Below are 20,076 nucleotides of genomic sequence, written 5' to 3' on the forward strand. Positions count from 1 at the left end.
TTTGATTTTAATTGATCCCCGCGCTCCCGAAAATGGTATCAGAGCCAAAGGTTGATTTATTTCAAACACAAATTTTATTATTACTAGTAACTAATTGTATGAGAAGGAGAATATCGAAAAAATTATGGATCTGAACTTCGGTTCAAGGAAAATAATTTACAAGGAATATTCCAATATTTTGGAATATAAACAAGTACATCTAACTATTGTTAGATATCAGAAACAGAAAGGGAAGCTACTGTACCCTCAGGTAAAATCCCGGGTAAACTTATGATTCAAAATAATAAGTTTCTGGAGATAGTTCCAGATTCCTCTAAGCTCTCTTTAGATCTTAGAGAAATTCAGAAGACAGTCCAAAATTATGGCAATATGCTATATTTTGTACCACAACGAGTTGAGAAAATCCTTGAAACCCAAGAAGAAATTCTTGGAATATTAAAGGATATACAAACAAGAATTCAGAAACTAGAACAACAACCAAGTTCTAGTAGAAGAACTTCAGGAGGTTGGTTACCACCATCTTTTGGTACTGAACATTTGTTACATCAACAAGGAAAGGCCAGAGTGGTGTCAAAACCTTTGACTGAAGAAGAAAAAATGATCAATCTAATCAAGTCTGTCTCAGAAAAGAAATTTATCTGATGACAACTTTAGAAAGGATTGGTTTAGAGGATCTACAAGAGCTTGCGGAATCTTTCGCAAATCTCAAAGTAGTAGATCTAAAAATGAACACAGCAGTAGGTGAAACACCACCTGCTATAACCTGGTCATCTTCTCAGGAACCACATAGGGAAAGTGTGGGATCTCAGAATGTAAACATGAGAGAAGTTCAATCTGATTTCCATACTGGTGGAGGATCACATCCAGCAGGGACAAGGGCAAGGAGAACTCAAATTCCTTTGCACCAAACACCCTATGGGAAAACTGTTTTAGATCCTATACATCCTTACGGGGTTATGCTTAACCTTGATGTATTAGACTTCAAAAACAAGGAAGATCTCATAGATGATTGGACATCTGCTATGAGAATTGCAGCAGGAACACTCGATCTCAACAAAGAAGGATTCATTAAACTTTTGGAAATGAGTCTTATGGGATCAGTGAAAATTGCTTGGGACATGACTTCATTAGACATGAAGGAGTCAGTCCTAGCTAGTGAATCTCTTAGTGAGATCGCTGGAAAAATGGCTACCCTATTTAAAGCACATTTTATAGGAGTAGACTATTTCAACAGTCAAGATACAGAGAAGAAGAAGAAATATACTCAAGCTCTGTATAGTCTTGAATTACATGATATATGTTTGATAGATGAATACATTATGTTATTCACCAAATATAGATGGAATTCAGGAGTCGAAGAAGATATAGCTATGCAGCTTTTCTTCGCGAAAATGCCAAGCCCTTGGAGAGAAATGCTCATAAGGGAATACGTACCTGGTAATCCAGATACGTTAGCAAGAAGAGCCTCTTTCCTTAAAGGAAAATTGGCAGAATGGTGTCACCTGGCAGCATTACAAAAGAATTACAAAAGATTAAAGGGTATCAACAAAAGAACTCCTTTGTGTTGTAAAGAAAATAATCTTCCAACAATTATTGGAAGTAAACCACAAAAACATAAGAGGAAAAGTTTTAGGATTCATCCTTATGCCCGAAGTGGAAGAAGTTCTTGGAAACCAAGAACTGTTTGGTCTAGATAGAAAGCCAGATCTTATAAATCTGGACAAAGAAGCGGACCATCAAGAAGTAGGATATCATCTCAAGCATCGAGTACATCTCGAAGCACAGGAAGAACACCTACGAAGAAAACTTTCAGAAGAGCTCATACTCGAGCCAATGAAAGTTTCAAGGATTGCAATTGCTGGACATGTGGAGCAAGAGGACATATCTCGACCAACTATCCAGAAAATGAAAAAAGAGGTATTAAACGCTTTGATCCTACCCCGGATATAGAAGAAGCAGTTTATTACCAAGATCTTATTCAAGTATACCGATTTGAGGATATTGCCTTAGATGAAAGTATATATGAAGAAGAAGAAGTTTTAAGTCAGGAAGAATCTGATGGAACAGAATCGGAATCTAACTGAAGACGAGGTGTTTCGACACGAAACAAACGAAGATCTGTCTGGATTTTTCAGTCAAACTACAATATCTCATAACATGGTTCAAAGAATCATGAGAGAAAATCCGAGTCTACAGAGATATCAAGGTTTCTCTGCAGGACAAGTAGAAAAATTCTTAGGAAGTCTTGGCCTAAGAAACAGAAAGCATCATCTAATCTATAAAGTTTCTAGAAGGGAAATGGCAATCCCGATGGAACTTACAGGAAATAGAATGGAGATGCAGTTAATTCCTTCCGAAGAAATTAAGGAGGAATTACAAAAACTCAAGATAGAAGTAGCAAGGACTATGTCCTGGATTCATATCGGAGCAATCCAGATTATGATAAAGGCTACTTTCAAAGAAGGGATAGATTCACCGATCGATATTGCTATATGCGACAAAAGAATGGGGAATCTACAAGATTCAGTACTGGGAACAATCTCAGGAAACCTTTGTGCAGGAAAAATTGTAGGAGTAATCTATCCAAGGATAGCCTACAACCTGGCAGATCGAGATTTCAGCCGAGCCTTGACATTGCATCAGAACTTCAAGAAAAAAAGGCTGATGAAAGAAGGTAATAGGCCATATTCTATTACCTATCAAATTTCATATGCTCTATCTAATAGACATCATTCTGAACTGTTTATTAGAAATGAGTTTTTTGAAATCCTGAGATATTTGGAAAAGTTGCTCAGGCAATTTATCCAGAACGAGTAGAGTTTCCGTTAATACAGGAAACAGATATCCAAATACAAGACAAACCGATTCTACAAAGGAATCAAAGTCTTAGATTAGAATCAAGAAGACTATCTTTTCAGGGAGATAGAATAACAAGTTACAGGTGGGGAAAGACGCCTGTCATAGAAACCCAACAGGAGCCAAAAAGGTTTTCTACAATAGGAAAACTTAGATGCCCAGATGGGTGGAAAGAGGTAGAAATAGTATTTGACATTACAAAGCAAATGAATCAATTTCCTTGTAATTCAATATACTATTTGGAACAGCCTACGATAGGAACTTACCAAGGACTGATTAATATCGGAGAATTGGAAGTCCATATCCAAGGGATTCCAGGTAAAGAATCAGATCGACTGATTCTTGGACTAGAGTTTCTTGAGGAACACAAACCTTGGAAACGTCTAGAGTATGGAATGGAGTTTATGGCAGAGGATAAGATGTGGAAAGTCCAATGATCACAAGTCCATTCTCCATATACATTCCAGTAGGAATGTTATATGAACAATATAAGGCATAATATTTTGCTGCTTATATTGATTCAGGGGCTAGAATCTGCACAGCAAAACGAAGAGTTTTTCCAAATAATTTGGAGGAAGAATTACCAAAGATTGCTGGAAGAGATTTTTCCATAAGAATCTTAATCTTATGTAAAGGGATTAAGATGACTGAAATTATGATTGGAGGTGCTGGACAAACACCTTGGTACAAGGTAAAGACACCACCAATTTATTTTCATGATACAGGAGCTGACATTTTGCTAGGAAATAATTTCCTACAAATGTTCAAGTCCTATACACAAGAAAATGAGACTAGGAGATTAGTGTTCACAACACCATGTGCTCACAAAATCATAGTCCAGAGACTACGAGAGGCATTTTACAGAAAACTGCCAATCCAGTTTCGCAGCAAGCGTGGTGATTCAGGAAAACTTCTGAACCCAAAAATGAAGGATTCAAGACGGTTTGGAGAAACAATGCTCCAGTTAAGAGCAGATAAAGAACTCCAACCAGATGATATAGAATGCCTTAAGATAACTCTACAGACAAATGAAGTAGAGTTTGAAGCTAAGGTAACATTGGAAGATGTCAAGAAAAGGATCAAAGAAAATTATAATGAAGATCCCTTGGCATGGTGGGACAGAAATCAACTCAGAGCTTGCCTTAAGATCAAGGAAGGCAAATAGTATGAATTTGTCAGTTGCAAACCCATCCCAATGAACATCATTGATCAAAGGGATATGCAGATAATAATCAAGGAACGTTTGGACCTTGGTTTGATCAAAGCAGGTATGTCACCATATAGCAGTCCAGGTTTTCTGGTAAGAAATCATGGTGAGATTAAACGAGGTAAACCCAGATTAGTTATTAATTATCAAGAAATTAATAAAATTCTGGAGTTTGATGGGTATTTTATACCAAGCAGAGAACATCTAATCAGTTGCATACGCAATGCAAAGATATTCTCTAAATTTGATTGTAAGTCCAGATTTTATCAGATTCGGATAGAGGAAGGAAGCAAGAAATTCACAGCTTTCTCCAGAATCTCCACACCTCAAGGACATTATATCTGGGAGGTATTACCAATGGGATTGGCTAATTCACCACAGATATTTCAAAGAAAAATGGATAATCTTTTTAAAGATTATTTTAAATTTATGTTTGTTTACATTGATGATGTTTTAATAGCATCTAAAGATATGAATGAACATGTAGTATCCCGATGCCTAATTTGAGTTAATTATTGGATTAATTGTATTTCGGTGGGATCGGAAGGACCGAACCGGGTTCGGATCGTCCGAAGTTGGTTCGGATCGTCCGAAGTGGGTTCGGATGGACCGTTCTGTTCGGAGTCAGACGAGTCATGTCATGTCAGAGTTCGGATCGTCCGATCAGGGTTCGGATCGTCCGAAGACAGGTGGCTGGACACGTGGAAGACATGCAGAGTTCGGATCTTCCGAAGTGGATCGGATCTTCCGAAGTGCACCGGATCGGATCTTCCGAAGTGGATCGGATCTTCCGATCGTTGTCTATAAATAGAAGCGCGAGGCTTCACTTTTCACTCGCCAATTCCGAGAGTTCCAGAGCGTTTTAGTCGTTTCTGATGGGTTTCTAGTCTTTTCCCGAGGTTCGGGCACTAGCGGGGAGCTACTGGTTTTGTAGCGGAGCTGTGCTCTAGTTGGGGGCTAGCGGCATCAGTGGGCTGACTACGGACGCAGGTATAGTTCTGGGTTCCCTTTGAGATTTGGGAGTATCTATTAGTCTAGTTAAGGCTTTTAGATGTGGTTTAGTGATATGGTATCACTTGGATTGTAGGCTTGATTCTAGGGCTGATTGCTAGGATCTACTGGTTTGAGGTACGAAAGTACTATCCGAGATAGCAGGATTGAGTATGCTTTACTATGTGTTGCATGTTTATATGTTGCATTATTATCTGTCATATGATGCATGGTTTATTATGCGGCATTTGCATAATCATGTTGAGCCTGATTATCTTTGAGATAGCCTGTTGAGAGGGTGCTCAGCCCTCGTTTGTTGTGGATGGTTGGACCCCGTTGGCCGACGGTGGTCAGGTCACCGGTATATCCACAGGTTTATTTTGGTATGGGAGCCACCTCCTGGTGCGACGGCGCAGAGTGCTACATACCTTGACGTCATTTACCTGAGCAGTATTTTCGATATACCCAGATCCTGGTATCCAGTACATTTTGCATACATGCATGTCATAGTCTTGTATACTCATGCTTTCGGTGCTGAGCGTTTTATGCTCACGTCCTCGGTTTATCTCTGTTTTGGACACCCTATTCGATGGGGCAGGTCTCAGGTTGGGCGGTCCAGGAGGGAGTGGACAGGGAGCTGGCAGAGGTTGACCTGTAGTTGTTGGTATTTGTTCTTGGTATTTAGTTCGATCTGGTTGTTTAAGTATTTTGTACTTACAGATTCGATTGGGTTGTATTACTGTTTTTCCGCTGTTTACCTGATTCAGTTTTAAATGTTAATTTTGCATGCTTAAGTTCTGATTAGTAGGTGATTCTGGAACGGGTCACTACATTTATGGTATCAGAGCATGCATTAAGATTTTGGGATTTAGAACTGTTCTTTTGGGTTTAATCTCTGGTAACTTTTGTAGCTAAGAGATGTCTGGTTTTGACGACGATGCTAGTAGTCATGGCAGCGTTGGACGCTGGGGAGACCGCGACGATCGGGAACGTCGTCGAGAGCATCGAGAACGTCGTCAACACCGTCGTGATGAGCCTCGGAGTTTTAGTATGCATCGGTTCTTGCAGATGGGGCCGAAACCTCTTTCAGGCGGTGAGACCCCGGATGTTGCGGAGAACTGGCTTGAGAGGATGGAGAGCTGCTTCAAGACTTTTCAGTGCTCGGCGGAGCAGCAGATTGATACCCTTGATTTCTTGCTGGAGGGTGGTGCGCGCAAGTGGTGGAGGTCTACCTCTGCACCGATAGTTCAGCGACAGGGTCGAGTTCTTTGGGCCGATTTCCGAGCCGCTTTCATGTTGCTTTACTTTCCGCCAGCTCTTCTGCAGACCAAGGCGATTGAGTTGATCAATCTGAAGCAGGGAAGTTTGTCTGTTGATGAGTATCAGCAGAAGTTCTTTGAGTTGCTTCCGTATGTTCCGCATGTCAGTGACAATGCTATGGCCAAGTATAACCATTTTCTTCAGGGCCTCAATCAGGAGATTTATGATCGGGTTGTTGTCTGCGATGATCCGACATCGTATGAGGGCCTTGTAAATCGTTGTCGCCAGGCTGAGGGCAGTTTGTTGAGAGGTCGAGTCATGCAGTCTGCTCGTCCTACTAGTTCTTTGGGTCCCCGCGCCCAAGCATTTAAGAAGGCTGGATCTACTTCTTCTTCCTCTGGATCTGGAGGAGTTCACCATTTTGGGAAGAAGAGGGGCCCGTGTCAGCACTGCGGAAAGGATCATCCGACGGAGCGTTGTCGCAAGGTTGCGGGTGCTTGTTACAAGTGCGGTGAGATGGGCCACATGAAGAGAGATTGTCCACAGACGGGCGGAGGATCAGGATCTGGTTCTCAGGCTTCAGTTCATCAGAGGCCACAGCAGGGACAGTCTACTCAGGGTTCTAACCTCCGACCGCGTACTCAAGGGCAGGTCTTTGCTCTTAACCAGGATCAGGCGGCTGAGGAGAACGAGAGAGTTATCGCAGGTGTGTTTTTATTATGTGGATTACCTGCTTACGTTCTCATTGACACTGGTGCATCTCATTCATTCATATCTGCGAGATTTGCTAAGCGTCATGCATTACCCTTCACTTCTTTGGGCGTTGTGGTATCTGTTTCCACACCGATGGGTCATTCGGTGTTAGCTAAACGTCTAGTTTTGGGTTGTCCTCTAGAGTTTGAGGGTAATGTTTTAACTGCTAATTTGATGGTTCTTGCGATGGAGGATTTTGATTGCATTCTGGGAATAGATGTGCTGACTGTGTTTAGAGCTACTGTGGACTGTTATCAGAAGTTTGTGCAGTTTCGTCCAGTTGAGGGCGACAGTTGGTTTTTCTATGGAGAGGGAGCGCGACCCCCGATGCCTGTGGTTTCTGCTCTGAAAGCCTGTCGTGCTTTAGAGTCGGGCGGGGAAGGCTACCTTATCTATGCTATTGATTCGTCCGCAGGTAGTATCGGTGTCGGTGACATTCCAGTGGTTTGCGATTTTCCGGATGTTTTTCCCGAGGAGATTCCTGGTTTTCCTCCTGTTCGGGAAGTAGATTTCGGCATTGATTTAGTGCCAGGCACGGCACCAATCTCTAGAGCTCCTTATTGTTTAGCTCCATCGGAGATGCAAGAATTGAAACAGCAGTTGCAGGATCTTCTTGACAAGGGGTATATTCGACCCAGTGTGTCCCCGTGGGGAGCACCAGTTCTTTTTGTCAAAAAGAAGGATGGTTCTATGCGGCTCTGCATAGATTATCGGCAGTTGAATCGTGCGACGATAAAGAATAAGTATCCGTTGCCACGGATTGATGATTTATTTGATCAACTGCAAGGTACCTCTGTGTATTCCAAGATTGATTTAAGGTCTGGTTATCATCAGCTTCGAGTTCATCAGGGAGATATATCGAAGACTGCATTCAGGACCCGGTATGGGCATTATGAGTTTCTGGTTATGCCTTTTGGGGTGACGAATGCACCAGCAGTTTTTATGGATCTGATGAATCGGGTATTTCGGGATTTCTTGGATAAGTTTGTTGTGGTGTTTATAGATGATATCTTAATCTATTCGCATGATCAGCAAGAACACGCACAACACTTGAGGATTATTTTACAGACACTTCGCGAGAATCAGCTTTATGCGAAGCTAAGTAAATGTGAGTTTTGGATTGACAGGGTTGTATTCCTTGGTCATGTCATTTCTAGCGAGGGAGTTTCAGTTGACCCGAGCAAGGTGGAAGCGGTATTGAACTGGTCGCGTCCGACGACAGTAGCCGAGATCCGCAGTTTTCTGGGATTGGCTGGGTATTATCGCCGTTTCATTGCCAACTTCTCTCAGATTGCTAAGCCACTCACTCAGCTCACTCGGAAAGATGTTTCATTTGAGTGGACATCAGAGTGCGAAGAGAGTTTCTGGGAACTTCGCAGACGTTTGACATCTGCGCCTGTTTTGGCTTTACCGTCTGGATCTGGTGGTTTCAGTGTTTACACCGATGCCTCTTTGCAGGGACTAGGGTGTGTTCTGATGCAGAATGAGCATGTGATTGCTTATGCGTCGAGGCAGTTGAAGCCTCATGAAGAAAACTATCCTGTTCATGATCTGGAATTAGCAGCGATCGTTTTTGCTTTGAAAATCTGGCGCCATTATCTGTATGGTGAGCGATTTGAGATCTTCACTGATCATAAGAGTTTGAAGTATCTGTTCACTCAGGCTGAGTTGAACATGCGTCAGCGTCGTTGGATGGATCTACTCAAGGATTACGATTGTGAGATCAAGTATCATCCAGGATCTGCGAATCTCACGGCCGATGCTCTTAGTCGCAAGGTGAGGTTATCTGCTCTTCAGACTTGTGCTGTATCTGGGATTATTCAGGATTTCTGTTCGATGGGATTCAATTGTAAGCATCGGAAGGGAACAGAGAGTATCCGTATAGCTACTATTTTGTCCGAGCCAGTTTTGTATTCTCGGATTAGAGATGCTCAGATGTTTGATTCTAAGGTTCAGAAATTAGCTCGGTTGGCTGATGGAGATAATACTTCTGGATTCCACTATCAGTCCGAGGGTCTTTTGTGCTTATCTGGTCGTGTTGTTGTACCGGAAGATGACACTTTGAGGGAGGAGATTTTGTCCCAGGCTCATCGTAGCAAGTTGAGTGTTCATCCAGGGAGCAACAAGATGTATAAAGATTTGAGGACTCGATTTTGGTGGAAGGGTATGAAACGTAATGTTTATCAGTATGTCTCCAAGTGCCTAGTCTGTCAGCAGGTGAAGGCTGAGTATCGACGACCCGGAGGTTTGTTACAGAATCTTCCTATTCCGGAGTGGAAGTGGGAGCATATCACGATGGACTTCGTGACTCACTTGCCTATGTCTGTGGGGAATAGAGATGCTATCTGGGTGGTAGTGGATCGGCTTACTAAGTCTGCCCATTTTCTTCCGTATAACAGAGATTTCACTTTCGATCGGATGGCACGGTTGTACATTCAGGAGATTGTACGGTTTCATGGTGTGCCCGTGAGTATCGTTAGTGACAGAGATCCTCGATTTACATCTAGATTTTGGGGCAGCTTTCAGCAAGCTTTGGGCACTACCTTGAGTTTGAGTACTGCATATCACCCAGAGACTGACGGTCAGTCAGAGAGGACTATTCGTACTCTTGAGGATATGTTGAGATCTTGTGTGATGGATTTCGGGCCAGCTTGGCAGGATCATCTGCCACTGATAGAGTTTGCATACAACAACAGTTTTCATAGGAGTATTGGTATGTCTCCGTTTGAAGCATTGTATGGTCGACGTTGTCGTACTCCTCTGTTCTGGGAAGAAGTCGGAGAACGACAGGTCGAGGGTCCAGAATTGATTCAGCAGGCCATGGACAAAGTTCTTGTGATCAAACAGCGGATTAAGACTGCTCAGGATCGACAAGCAAGTTATGCGAACACCAAGCGCAGACCTCTTCATTTTGATGCAGGCGAGAAAGTGTTTCTCAAGGTATCACCTTTTCGGAGGATTCTGAGATTTGGACTCAAGGGTAAGCTATCTCCGAGATTCATTGGTCCTTTTGAGATCTTAGAATGTGTGGGAGATTTGGCCTACAGATTAGCTTTGCCACCGTATCTGTCTAGTGTTCACAATGTGTTTCATGTGTCCTTGCTGAGACGATACGTAGCGGATGAGTCTCATGTTTTGCATCCAACAGAAGTTCAGCTGAATCCGGATTTGTCTTTTGTGGAAAGACCGGTTTCGATCTTAGACCGGAAGGATAAGGTACTGCGGAATAAAACTATTCCTCTTGTCTTAGTGCAGTGGCAGCGCCGAGGTACTGAAGAAGCTACTTGGGAACTAGAGAGTCGCATGCGGTCAGAGCATCCAGAGTTGTTCTAGTTGTAGTATTTTCAGTTATGATTGTAATTTCAGTTGTACTTTCAGTTGTAATTCATTCTTAAGTTGAATGTATTGTTGTTCAGAATTGTCATTCTTCAGACTCGATTTCGCGGACGAAATCCTTTTTAGAGGGGGAGAATGTAGTATCCCGATGCCTAATTTGAGTTAAGTATTGGATTAATTGTATTTCGGTGGGATCGGAAGGACCGAACCGGGTTCGGATCGTCCGAAGTTGGTTCGGATCGTCCGAAGTGGGTTCGGATGGACCGTTCTGTTCGGAGTCAGACGAGTCATGTCATGTCAGAGTTCGGATCGTCCGATCAGGGTTCGGATCGTCCGAAGACAGGTGGCTGGACACGTGGAAGACATGCAGAGTTCGGATCTTCCGAAGTGGATCGGATCTTCCGAAGTGCACCGGATCGGATCTTCCGAAGTGGATCGGATCTTCCGATCGTTGTCTATAAATAGAAGCGCGAGGCTTCACTTTTCACTCGCCAATTCCGAGAGTTCCAGAGCGTTTTAGTCGTTTCTGATGGGTTTCTAGTCTTTTCCCGAGGTTCGGGCACTAGCGGGGAGCTACTGGTTTTGTAGCGGAGCTGTGCTCTAGTTGGGGGCTAGCGGCATCAGTGGGCTGACTACGGACGCAGGTATAGTTCTGGGTTCCCTTTGAGATTTGGGAGTATCTATTAGTCTAGTTAAGGCTTTTAGATGTGGTTTAGTGATATGGTATCACTTGGATTGTAGGCTTGATTCTAGGGCTGATTGCTAGGATCTACTGGTTTGAGGTACGAAAGTACTATCCGAGATAGCAGGATTGAGTATGCTTTACTATGTGTTGCATGTTTATATGTTGCATTATTATCTGTCATATGATGCATGGTTTATTATGCGGCATTTGCATAATCATGTTGAGCCTGATTATCTTTGAGATAGCCTGTTGAGAGGGTGCTCAGCCCTCGTTTGTTGTGGATGGTTGGACCCCGTTGGCCGACGGTGGTCAGGTCACCGGTATATCCACAGGTTTATTTTGGTATGGGAGCCACCTCCTGGTGCGACGGCGCAGAGTGCTACATACCTTGACGTCATTTACCTGAGCAGTATTTTCGATATACCCAGATCCTGGTATCCAGTACATTTTGCATACATGCATGTCATAGTCTTGTATACTCATGCTTTCGGTGCTGAGCGTTTTATGCTCACGTCCTCGGTTTATCTCTGTTTTGGACACCCTATTCGATGGGGCAGGTCTCAGGTTGGGCGGTCCAGGAGGGAGTGGACAGGGAGCTGGCAGAGGTTGACCTGTAGTTGTTGGTATTTGTTCTTGGTATTTAGTTCGATCTGGTTGTTTAAGTATTTTGTACTTACAGATTCGATTGGGTTCTATTACTGTTTTTCCGCTGTTTACCTGATTCAGTTTTAAATGTTAATTTTGCATGCTTAAGTTCTGATTAGTAGGTGATTCTGGAACGGGTCACTACAGAACATGTTAAGCATTTGGAGATTTTCTCTAATGTTTGCAAGAAAGAAGGACTGGTTTTATCTGAAAAGAAAGCAGTCATTGCTACAAGAAAGATTGAATTCCTCGGAATTGAAATCGATGAGTCAGGAATAATTCTGCAAGAACACATAGTGGAGAAAGTGCAGAATTTTCCAGAAAATCTCAAAGACAAGAAGCAACTTCAAAGTTTCTTAGGAGTTGTTAATTTTGCTGGGATGTTTATCAAAAACCGAGCAAAACATAGGATGGTGTTCAGTCCATTGTTGAAAAAAGATGCTAGATTTATATGGACAGACGAACACACAAAAGGACTTATACATTTAAAGGAGGTTTGCAAAAATCTTCCGAAAATGGCTATTCCTCAAGATGAAGATGATCTGGTGTTATATACTGATGCCAGTGATCATTGGTGGGCAGCAGTTCTTACTAAGCTCACCCCAGATGGAGAACAACCATGCAGATATTGTAGTGGGTTATTCTCAGATGCAGAAGCCATAAGATGTCATATCAACGAAAAGGAATTTTATGCAGTAAAGAGGGCTTTTGAAAAATGGCCATTATTTCTACTTGCAAAGAAATTCACTCTGAAAGTTGATAACACTCAAGTTAAAGCTTTTTTAAGGAATAGAATTGAGTCTAAACCTGAGAAGGTTAGATTATTACGATGGCAAGCACTATGTCAGAATTATATTTTTGATATTGTGATAATTAAATCTCATGAAAATATTCTTGCAGATTTTTTAACAAGAGATGGACAGCATTGACATTGATGCTATTATTAAGATGCAGAGGCATTTGAGGGAACACCTTGAAATGCTTCAAACCGAGTTTAACAAGTTGGCCGTTAATGCAGAAGTTGCGGGAAGGCTACAACAAGCTGATAAGAGAATTGTCTCTGATCGAATTACAGGTTGTTTACAGGCATATACTCAGTTATGGTCTGTAATGCAAAGGCCTATCCTCCAAGGCATTGAGAAGCCACTGGTTTCCCAAATGGAGAGTTTTCGAGTACAGGACTCTATACCTGTAGCGGGGGATTCAAATACCCCTTGCACAAGTGTTAAGTCGGGATCATCACCAGATGAGTCGGCTGAAACAAAAATTGAGACTCCTGATCCTTATCTTGAGTCATCAAGTCAACCCTTCACCTCGGGGATTGAAGAGGGAGAGATCAACCTTAGGCCTCGTATTGACAAAGGCAAATCTAAGGTTGGTATTAACGAATCAACAATTTCTCCATTTCAGGTCTACCAGCAGAATTGGGAGAAATTAAAAACAAGAATTGGCATTAACCCAGCTACCAATAGGGTTGATGTTTCAGGAAAATATCCAAGGGTATGGATGAAACAAAATTCATATCCAAAGGAGGTCAAGGCATGGTATGAATTCGGGGCTCTTGCCTCAGTTTATACGACATCACCTAGCTTTCTGGAAATATCAAGTCTACCAAAATGGATCCAGGAAGCTGTTCACGAGACTTGGGCAAACAATGATTATTTGTCCAGAGGAGATGTTTTGGAACTATACTTCTTTAGTGCAGCACCAGAACCTGCAGGAAAAGGCTCCCATGAAGCCTTCCATTTCATCAAGCTAAGGAGGCCAGATTTAAATATTCAAAAATTTATCAAAGATGCTCCAACCGAAGAAACACCCCTGGTTGCTTCAATTTCTGAAGATGATATGTCTACCAGAAGAGCTTGGGGTCTATGGGTCTGTCTAACTGAGATGGACAAAGTCAAGTTTCCGTTCAAATTTTACAACCATTCAGTGAACGGATCATTCCTGTTAAATACCATGACAGGAAAAACAACAAGTTTTGCAGAAGATTTGTTCGAGAAAAAGAGAAATCTTTTGTGGAATAGCAAGATGCCGGCAAGTAAAGAAACTCGTCGGAAATTCTGTAACATGGCACATGTAGGAAGATGGTCTGAAAACATCTGTCCAGAATGCCAGAACCAGAAGGAACCAGAATTCGGTAAAGGATTCAAACCGAGATCTGATCGGAAACACTTTACCGATACAAGCACAAGTGGGGATGGACCACATTCACGATTTCCTCGAGGACAGCGAAAGCTAAAGATTCCTCGACAAAATTAATAGTGAACATGTGACTCACCCAAAGAAGGACTACCATGTGAAAATTCATGTGAGTGGAAAAACAAGGACCACCAATAATAGGTGGTAGGTGACTCGTTAACCACTAATAAAAAAGTGGAAAAATACAAGAGAACATTGGATACCAAAACTAAAAGGAATCCAATGAAGAAAAAGCAAAATAACTGGTCCCGAAATCTTATCTATAAATAAGGACAGAATGGAACCAGGAAAAAACATACCAAGAAAGAAAACCTAAAGAAGATGTATTTTACATATCTGAAGGTTTTGAAAAGAAAACTCAAGTATGAAAGAAGTGAGCTAAAAGCCCTCAGATCAATAGCTCAAATGTACCAAGAAAAGGGGGATGAAATTACAGCTGATCTTTTTCAAACGCATTCCTACTGGCAGTGCGGTGAAATTAAAGAATGGGAAAAGTTGATGTCTAGATTAATAATCTAGAAAAAGACAGGAAAAGGACCACTCAACCACCGAAGGGTCCATATGCAAGCTGTAAAGGCTTATCAAGATTTGAAGTCCGAGTTTCAAATCCGAAGAAGCCTTCTATAAATAAGGAAGCAGAAGGAAGATGAAGGCATCGATCAACCTCTTCATTTTTCTTCAACTCATTTGTAATATTTCTTTCAAGTTTATGTGTGTAGTAAGTTCAGCTACTTTGAGTAGCTAAACAAGTTTCTCCTCCTCTACAGGAGGTTACTATGTAATAAATAAATGTTTGTGTTTGAATAAAAGAGATCTTTTCTCTTAGCCCCTCTCATGTGTTATTTTCAAAATTTTATTTTATACTGTACACTCTAAGGTAGGAAACGAATTAGAGTTGTGCCAAGTGCTGCTGAAGGAATCTATGTCAGTAACAATCGGTTGCGATCGCGTGGTTGGGCTGTGAAGAGCAGTCTGTAAAATACGGTGGATATAACCCGGCGGTACTCCGGTCAAAGAGCTATAAGATTTAATTTATTTTACGGAAGCATGATGGGCCGTTATTTTAAAAAGAAAAATCAATTATTTAAATTAAAGCATAAAGGGTATTTTGGGAAGTTGGGTACTAAAACCAAAATTGAAAAATTTTGGATACTGAAACCTAAGTTACCCTATTTTTTTTCAAATTTACCCAAAGTAAAATAGAGATTCATTTAATTTAAATTTCAACACACTCCAACTCTTTTGTACTCGAACAAATAATGCACTGTTTTAAGTGACATCCTCGGAGTTCACAGTTGACCACCCGAAACCCATTTTATAACCCGACTCATAACAGTACACGCTGCTCCGGAAGTTGTACTTAATCTGCTGACTATCCAATAACAAAGACAAAGCGTAGACTTGACTCCTACTACTCTTCTCTCCTGTCCTCAAATTCATCCCGCGGCTGCTGCCTCTCCGCCACCGGCTCCATGTTCAGAGACGTGTCGGCGTGCAACACGTATAATTACGGCGATTCCCTTTATTGGGACGCTCGCTATATACAAGAAGCCAATTGCGGTTTCTTCGATTGGTACCAGCGTTATTCGGCTCTCCGGCCATTTGTTCGGAAGTACATCTCCCCGAGTTCACGTGTTCTCATGGTTGGTTGTGGAAATGCTGGTAAAGTTACTCCGATTCTGTTTAATCAGCTTTAGCTTTTATTCCCCTAAATTTCAGTTTGTGTGGTGTAAACTAGATGTGGTGGGTTTTGTCATAATGAATTTAATGGGGTGGGAATACTCCTGAAGTTAATTGGCTCGGATCATTGAACGTCTTTTTGGTTAAACTTCTATGAGACCACAACTGCAGCCTGGAGGGAGCTCAACTTTCTTTTCAATTTTGTGTTTGTGCATCATCATCGGGGAAATGAGCTTAGTATAATGAGAATTTGTTTCGAACGTTTGGTTAATTTTTTGTTTCAAAAAACATGAGCCAAAAAGATATAGTTTTTGGACTTATGTGTTATATTGTCATTAAAAATTAGAAAATAAATATTTTTTCAGTTCTATATAAAGAACTGAAAAAATCATGATCATGCTGCTGTATTTTAAATTGTTTGCAATAATATATGTATGCATGATATGAGTATTCTTTGTTCTTTTGTTCCATGTTCATTTTAGATGAGAAAGGCTAAGAATTATATTTATAAGAAAGTAGTGAAGCAAAGACATAGATAGAGGTGAGAATTGCCCTGTACATTAACAAATGGTATATACAATTTGGCATGTAGTTATGTCGGAGGACATGGTAAAGGATGGCTTTGAAGATATAATGAACATTGACATATCATCTGTGGCTATTGAAATGATGAGAAAGAAGTATGAACATATTCCGCAGCTGAAATGTATCCTAAATTTTATATTATTTAGGTAGTTTGATTTTACTCAATATTCATGGATCGTTTTGCTAGCCACATGTTGTATTTGTTTTCTTACATTCATTGAGTGAGTATGTTTATTTAGTTCTTATTTAATAGTCTTTGGTTCCAATCCAACTTTGCAAAATATCATAACATTTGTTCGTAGCTGTCCTTACGAGATTTGGCAGACATCCAAATGGATGTTAGAGACATGAGTTTCTTTCCTGATGAGTCATTTGAGAGTGTCATTGACAAAGGTACGTTGTAGGGCTTTTGTTTTCACTTGTTTTCCTTTGGTTTCATGATTGTTTTTCCAACTTTTCAATAATTGGCGTACATCTGGTTTTCTGATTTTGACACGAGCTTATGGATTTGCAAAATAGGGACTCTTGATTCATTGATGGTGAGTTACATATTTATCTTTTGGTTATTTTATGATATTATATTATATCTCTAACATCATTTCCATTTCTTCGTACGTGGTCATGGATATAAAGTGTGGTACTGGTGCTTCGATTAGTGCAACTCAAATGTTGGGGGAAGTGAGCAGGTTGTAAGTTTATAAATCTTTTCAAAGCTTAATTCTTTGAAGTTGTATTACATATTTCCTTGTGGCTTTTTTGTGATTTAAGATTAACTTTTTTTTATTTATATTTACCATTCAAGTGATGGGAATTATAACTTTTGACTTGTAGGCTTCTTAAACCTGGAGGAGTTTATATGTTGGTAATTCTATTATTAAAATATGTTATTTACTTCCAATTTATTGCATCTAACTACGAGCCAAAGCCGATAGTTCTTGCCTTTTTTGCAGATAACATACGGTGATCCTACTGTGCGGATGCCCCATATCAAACGACCAGTGTACAGTTGGAACATTGATCTTTATGTCATACGTAAGTGTATTATATTCGTATATGCGAGTTATTTCCTGATGCATTTATTTTTTCGTAATTAAGTCCATGAAAGGCATTTGTATTGTAGTTTCATCAGTTGTTGGCTTATTTGGTTCTCACAGTTGTTCCCTAGTTAATAATTTACAGTATATTGCTAGTCTGCCTTCACGACTTCCATTGAAAGCGAAATTGTATTAACAGCCACATAGTGTATGTTGCCTTCAAATGTTTGATAAGAACCATCATAGCTAGATTACGCTGGAGTCGTTTTTTGTGGCATCTGAAGCTTTTGGATGTAAACAGGCACACACTCATGTTTTTGAAAGAAAGTCGTGACTCATGGCTTGCCTCCAAGAATGGTAAAATTAGGGGTGCATGCTAGCCTAGGGTACACGAGCCAAGTCGAGCTCGACTGTTTTAAATTTTTTAGTCTTGAACTCGATCGAGTATTCAGTTTCAAGTTCGAGCTCGACTCGTGAAAATATTGAATTACTCGAGCTTGTGCGACAAACGCTGGAGAAATTTTGTAGCATAATTTTAAAGTTTGAATTTTGTAACATGGACACAAATTCTCTTAAATTATTTCTTCTATATAAAAAAATAACATCTAGTCTCGAATACAAACAATTAAAACTCAAACTCGACTCGAGCTCGGTTAAATCAGACTCGAGTCGAGTTTTGACCGAGTCGTTCACGAATAGCTTGACTCGCTTGCACCCCTACTCTAGCCTAAACTTTAAAAAATATTCATCACTCTGAGCTTGTGTTTAACTGAGTATTGGCAAAGATACCTTAAATTTTTATAGAATTTGTTAAATATTTAATTTAAGATAAAATCTAGATTAAAACAATAATTTAATAGTTGTAAAAATGATAAAACAATTAATTACTCCAACTTGAGCACTTAACAGTTGCTAGAGCCTTAAATATTAAAGCGCATGCTCGAATTGAGACAATGCGTGGGCTATTCATACTCAGCTGCAGCGGAGCTTGTCATGATTTTTGACAGAGAGCATCCCCTAGAACAACATTACCCTACCCAAGATAGGAATGCCATATATAATCAAGCATTGTTCCTAATGCTGGACTGTGAGATTGCACAAAGACCATAAGTTTCAGTCCTTGAATAGCTGTGCCCCTGAAACCATCTTAGTGTTTAAGCTGGGATCCCTTCAAATTAACAAGGGACAAAATTGGGTGCACAAATAAATAGAGTAGCTTACTTTTTGAGTTCACGAACCCTTTGTATAACCTCAATTAATATATAGTCTCTAATTCACAAGGCCATTAAATGTATACCTATCCCAAGATCTTTTAGCAGATCCTTAATTATCGATATGGAATTTAATAAATATAATCAACTACGTCACCATCTGCCATCATTACTGAAATTTATGGGTATGCCTAATTTTCTAGGATATTCTGGTATCCTTATTTCCAATTCAGAAGTTTATATCTATATTATTGGAGACTGACCGAAGAGGTCACCTCCAGTACCATGCCGAACCGGCGGAACTGGTCTCTAACCCCATGACCCCAGCAAAGTGCCTTAACTACATTACGCACACTGCACAGAGAGGCATCGTCGACTCGGTGGCGTTTTATTTATATTTTCTCATGATCTTGAGTTTTATTTAAATACTGCTGCTTGATGATATATTTTCGTTTCCATTTACAGCTAAACCAGGATTTCAAAGGCCTTATGGATCAACCGCGACAAATTCGCTCCTGGAACCCATCCCGACCACCGAAGAAGGACTACTACCCCCAGATTACGTTATAGAGGATCCCGATTCCCATTTCATTTATGTGTGTAAGAAGATGGATGAAACAACTCATGACACCATATCTATTCACCCTTTGGTTGATGATGCCATGCAGCGATGACGAATAGAGGGGATGTTATGTTGGTAGCTTAGCTTTTCATGTAACATTAATATTGAAAAATGATACAAGATCTGAATTATCTCAATAATCAATGGAACTTGGTCTTTGCCTTCTGATTTTACCATTCCCTCATTCTAGCCAAATGTGGAAAACCCACCAAGGGTGAAAATAAGTCCATTTGAGTTGAATGCTTTGTAATGCTTTTCATTAGCTCCAAGCTCAGGAAAAAAAAACTAATTTCAGGTTGAATTTGAATTCGATTAATTTGGTTCGAACTTAGAGTATAGAGGGCTATATATGCTAATGCTCGAAGATCTGCTCTACTTCATTAGCTCATCTACTTTTGAATGTATTTACAAAGAATAATGAATATAATATATTAAAGCGTACTTATCGAATGACTCACGGGTTGTAGTACAAAATAAATACACACCAGATAGGCTGAGAAACGTACTTGAAATATTAGAGTTCACGCAAATTTGATAATTTCTAATATAAATCCAATAATATTTGAGCAGACTCAGAAAACACGAAAGAGTGACTCGTTTTTTGGTACCAATTAGGGCTTCTTATTGCTGAATATATGGCATGTAGGTATAGCAACTATCTTAGGGAAACAACACCACATTTACTATCTTCGTGATTCAGAGTTTGAGAATCTAGCTACTGCGAAAACTGTCTCCGCCTACAAGAATGCAGGAAGTGTGGCAACCTTGTTTCTTATTTTTTCTTCTTGTTGACAAAATTTCTTTGCTATTGTTAAATAAATAAAAGGGAAATTTTTAAAATTTTTTTGAATATTGGTCTTTTTGCATTTTTGGTATTTATGTTCTCAAATTTCAATTCCCTAAATAAAATATGAGTATAGTTTGGGGTTTAAATTTTTTTTTTATATATATATATATATATATATATATATATATATATATATATATATATATATATATATATATATATA

General features: G+C 40.2%; 1 protein-coding gene across 2 annotated transcripts; it reads left to right on the forward strand.

Moving 5' to 3' along the window:
* Positions 1-15,197: 15,197 nt before the first annotated feature.
* LOC140830088 (uncharacterized) lies at positions 15,198-19,239 on the forward strand. Of its 2 annotated transcripts, XM_073193372.1 has the most exons (8): positions 15,205-15,596; positions 16,207-16,320; positions 16,524-16,592; positions 16,719-16,738; positions 16,833-16,885; positions 17,031-17,061; positions 17,150-17,231; positions 18,910-19,239. In XM_073193372.1, exons 1-8 carry the CDS (start codon positions 15,407-15,409, stop codon positions 19,116-19,118), a joined length of 768 nt encoding a protein of 255 aa, XP_073049473.1. In that variant the 5' UTR covers positions 15,205-15,406; the 3' UTR covers positions 19,119-19,239. The 2 variants fall into 2 exon arrangements, with proteins under 2 accessions (XP_073049477.1, XP_073049473.1); XM_073193376.1 differs by lacking the exon at positions 16,207-16,320 and having other exon boundaries at positions 15,198-15,596.
* The last annotated feature ends 837 nt before the right edge of the window (positions 19,240-20,076 follow it).

Source organism: Primulina eburnea, chromosome 1, assembly GCF_022965805.1.
Source record: "Primulina eburnea isolate SZY01 chromosome 1, ASM2296580v1, whole genome shotgun sequence".
Taxonomy (NCBI): domain Eukaryota; kingdom Viridiplantae; phylum Streptophyta; class Magnoliopsida; order Lamiales; family Gesneriaceae; genus Primulina; species Primulina eburnea.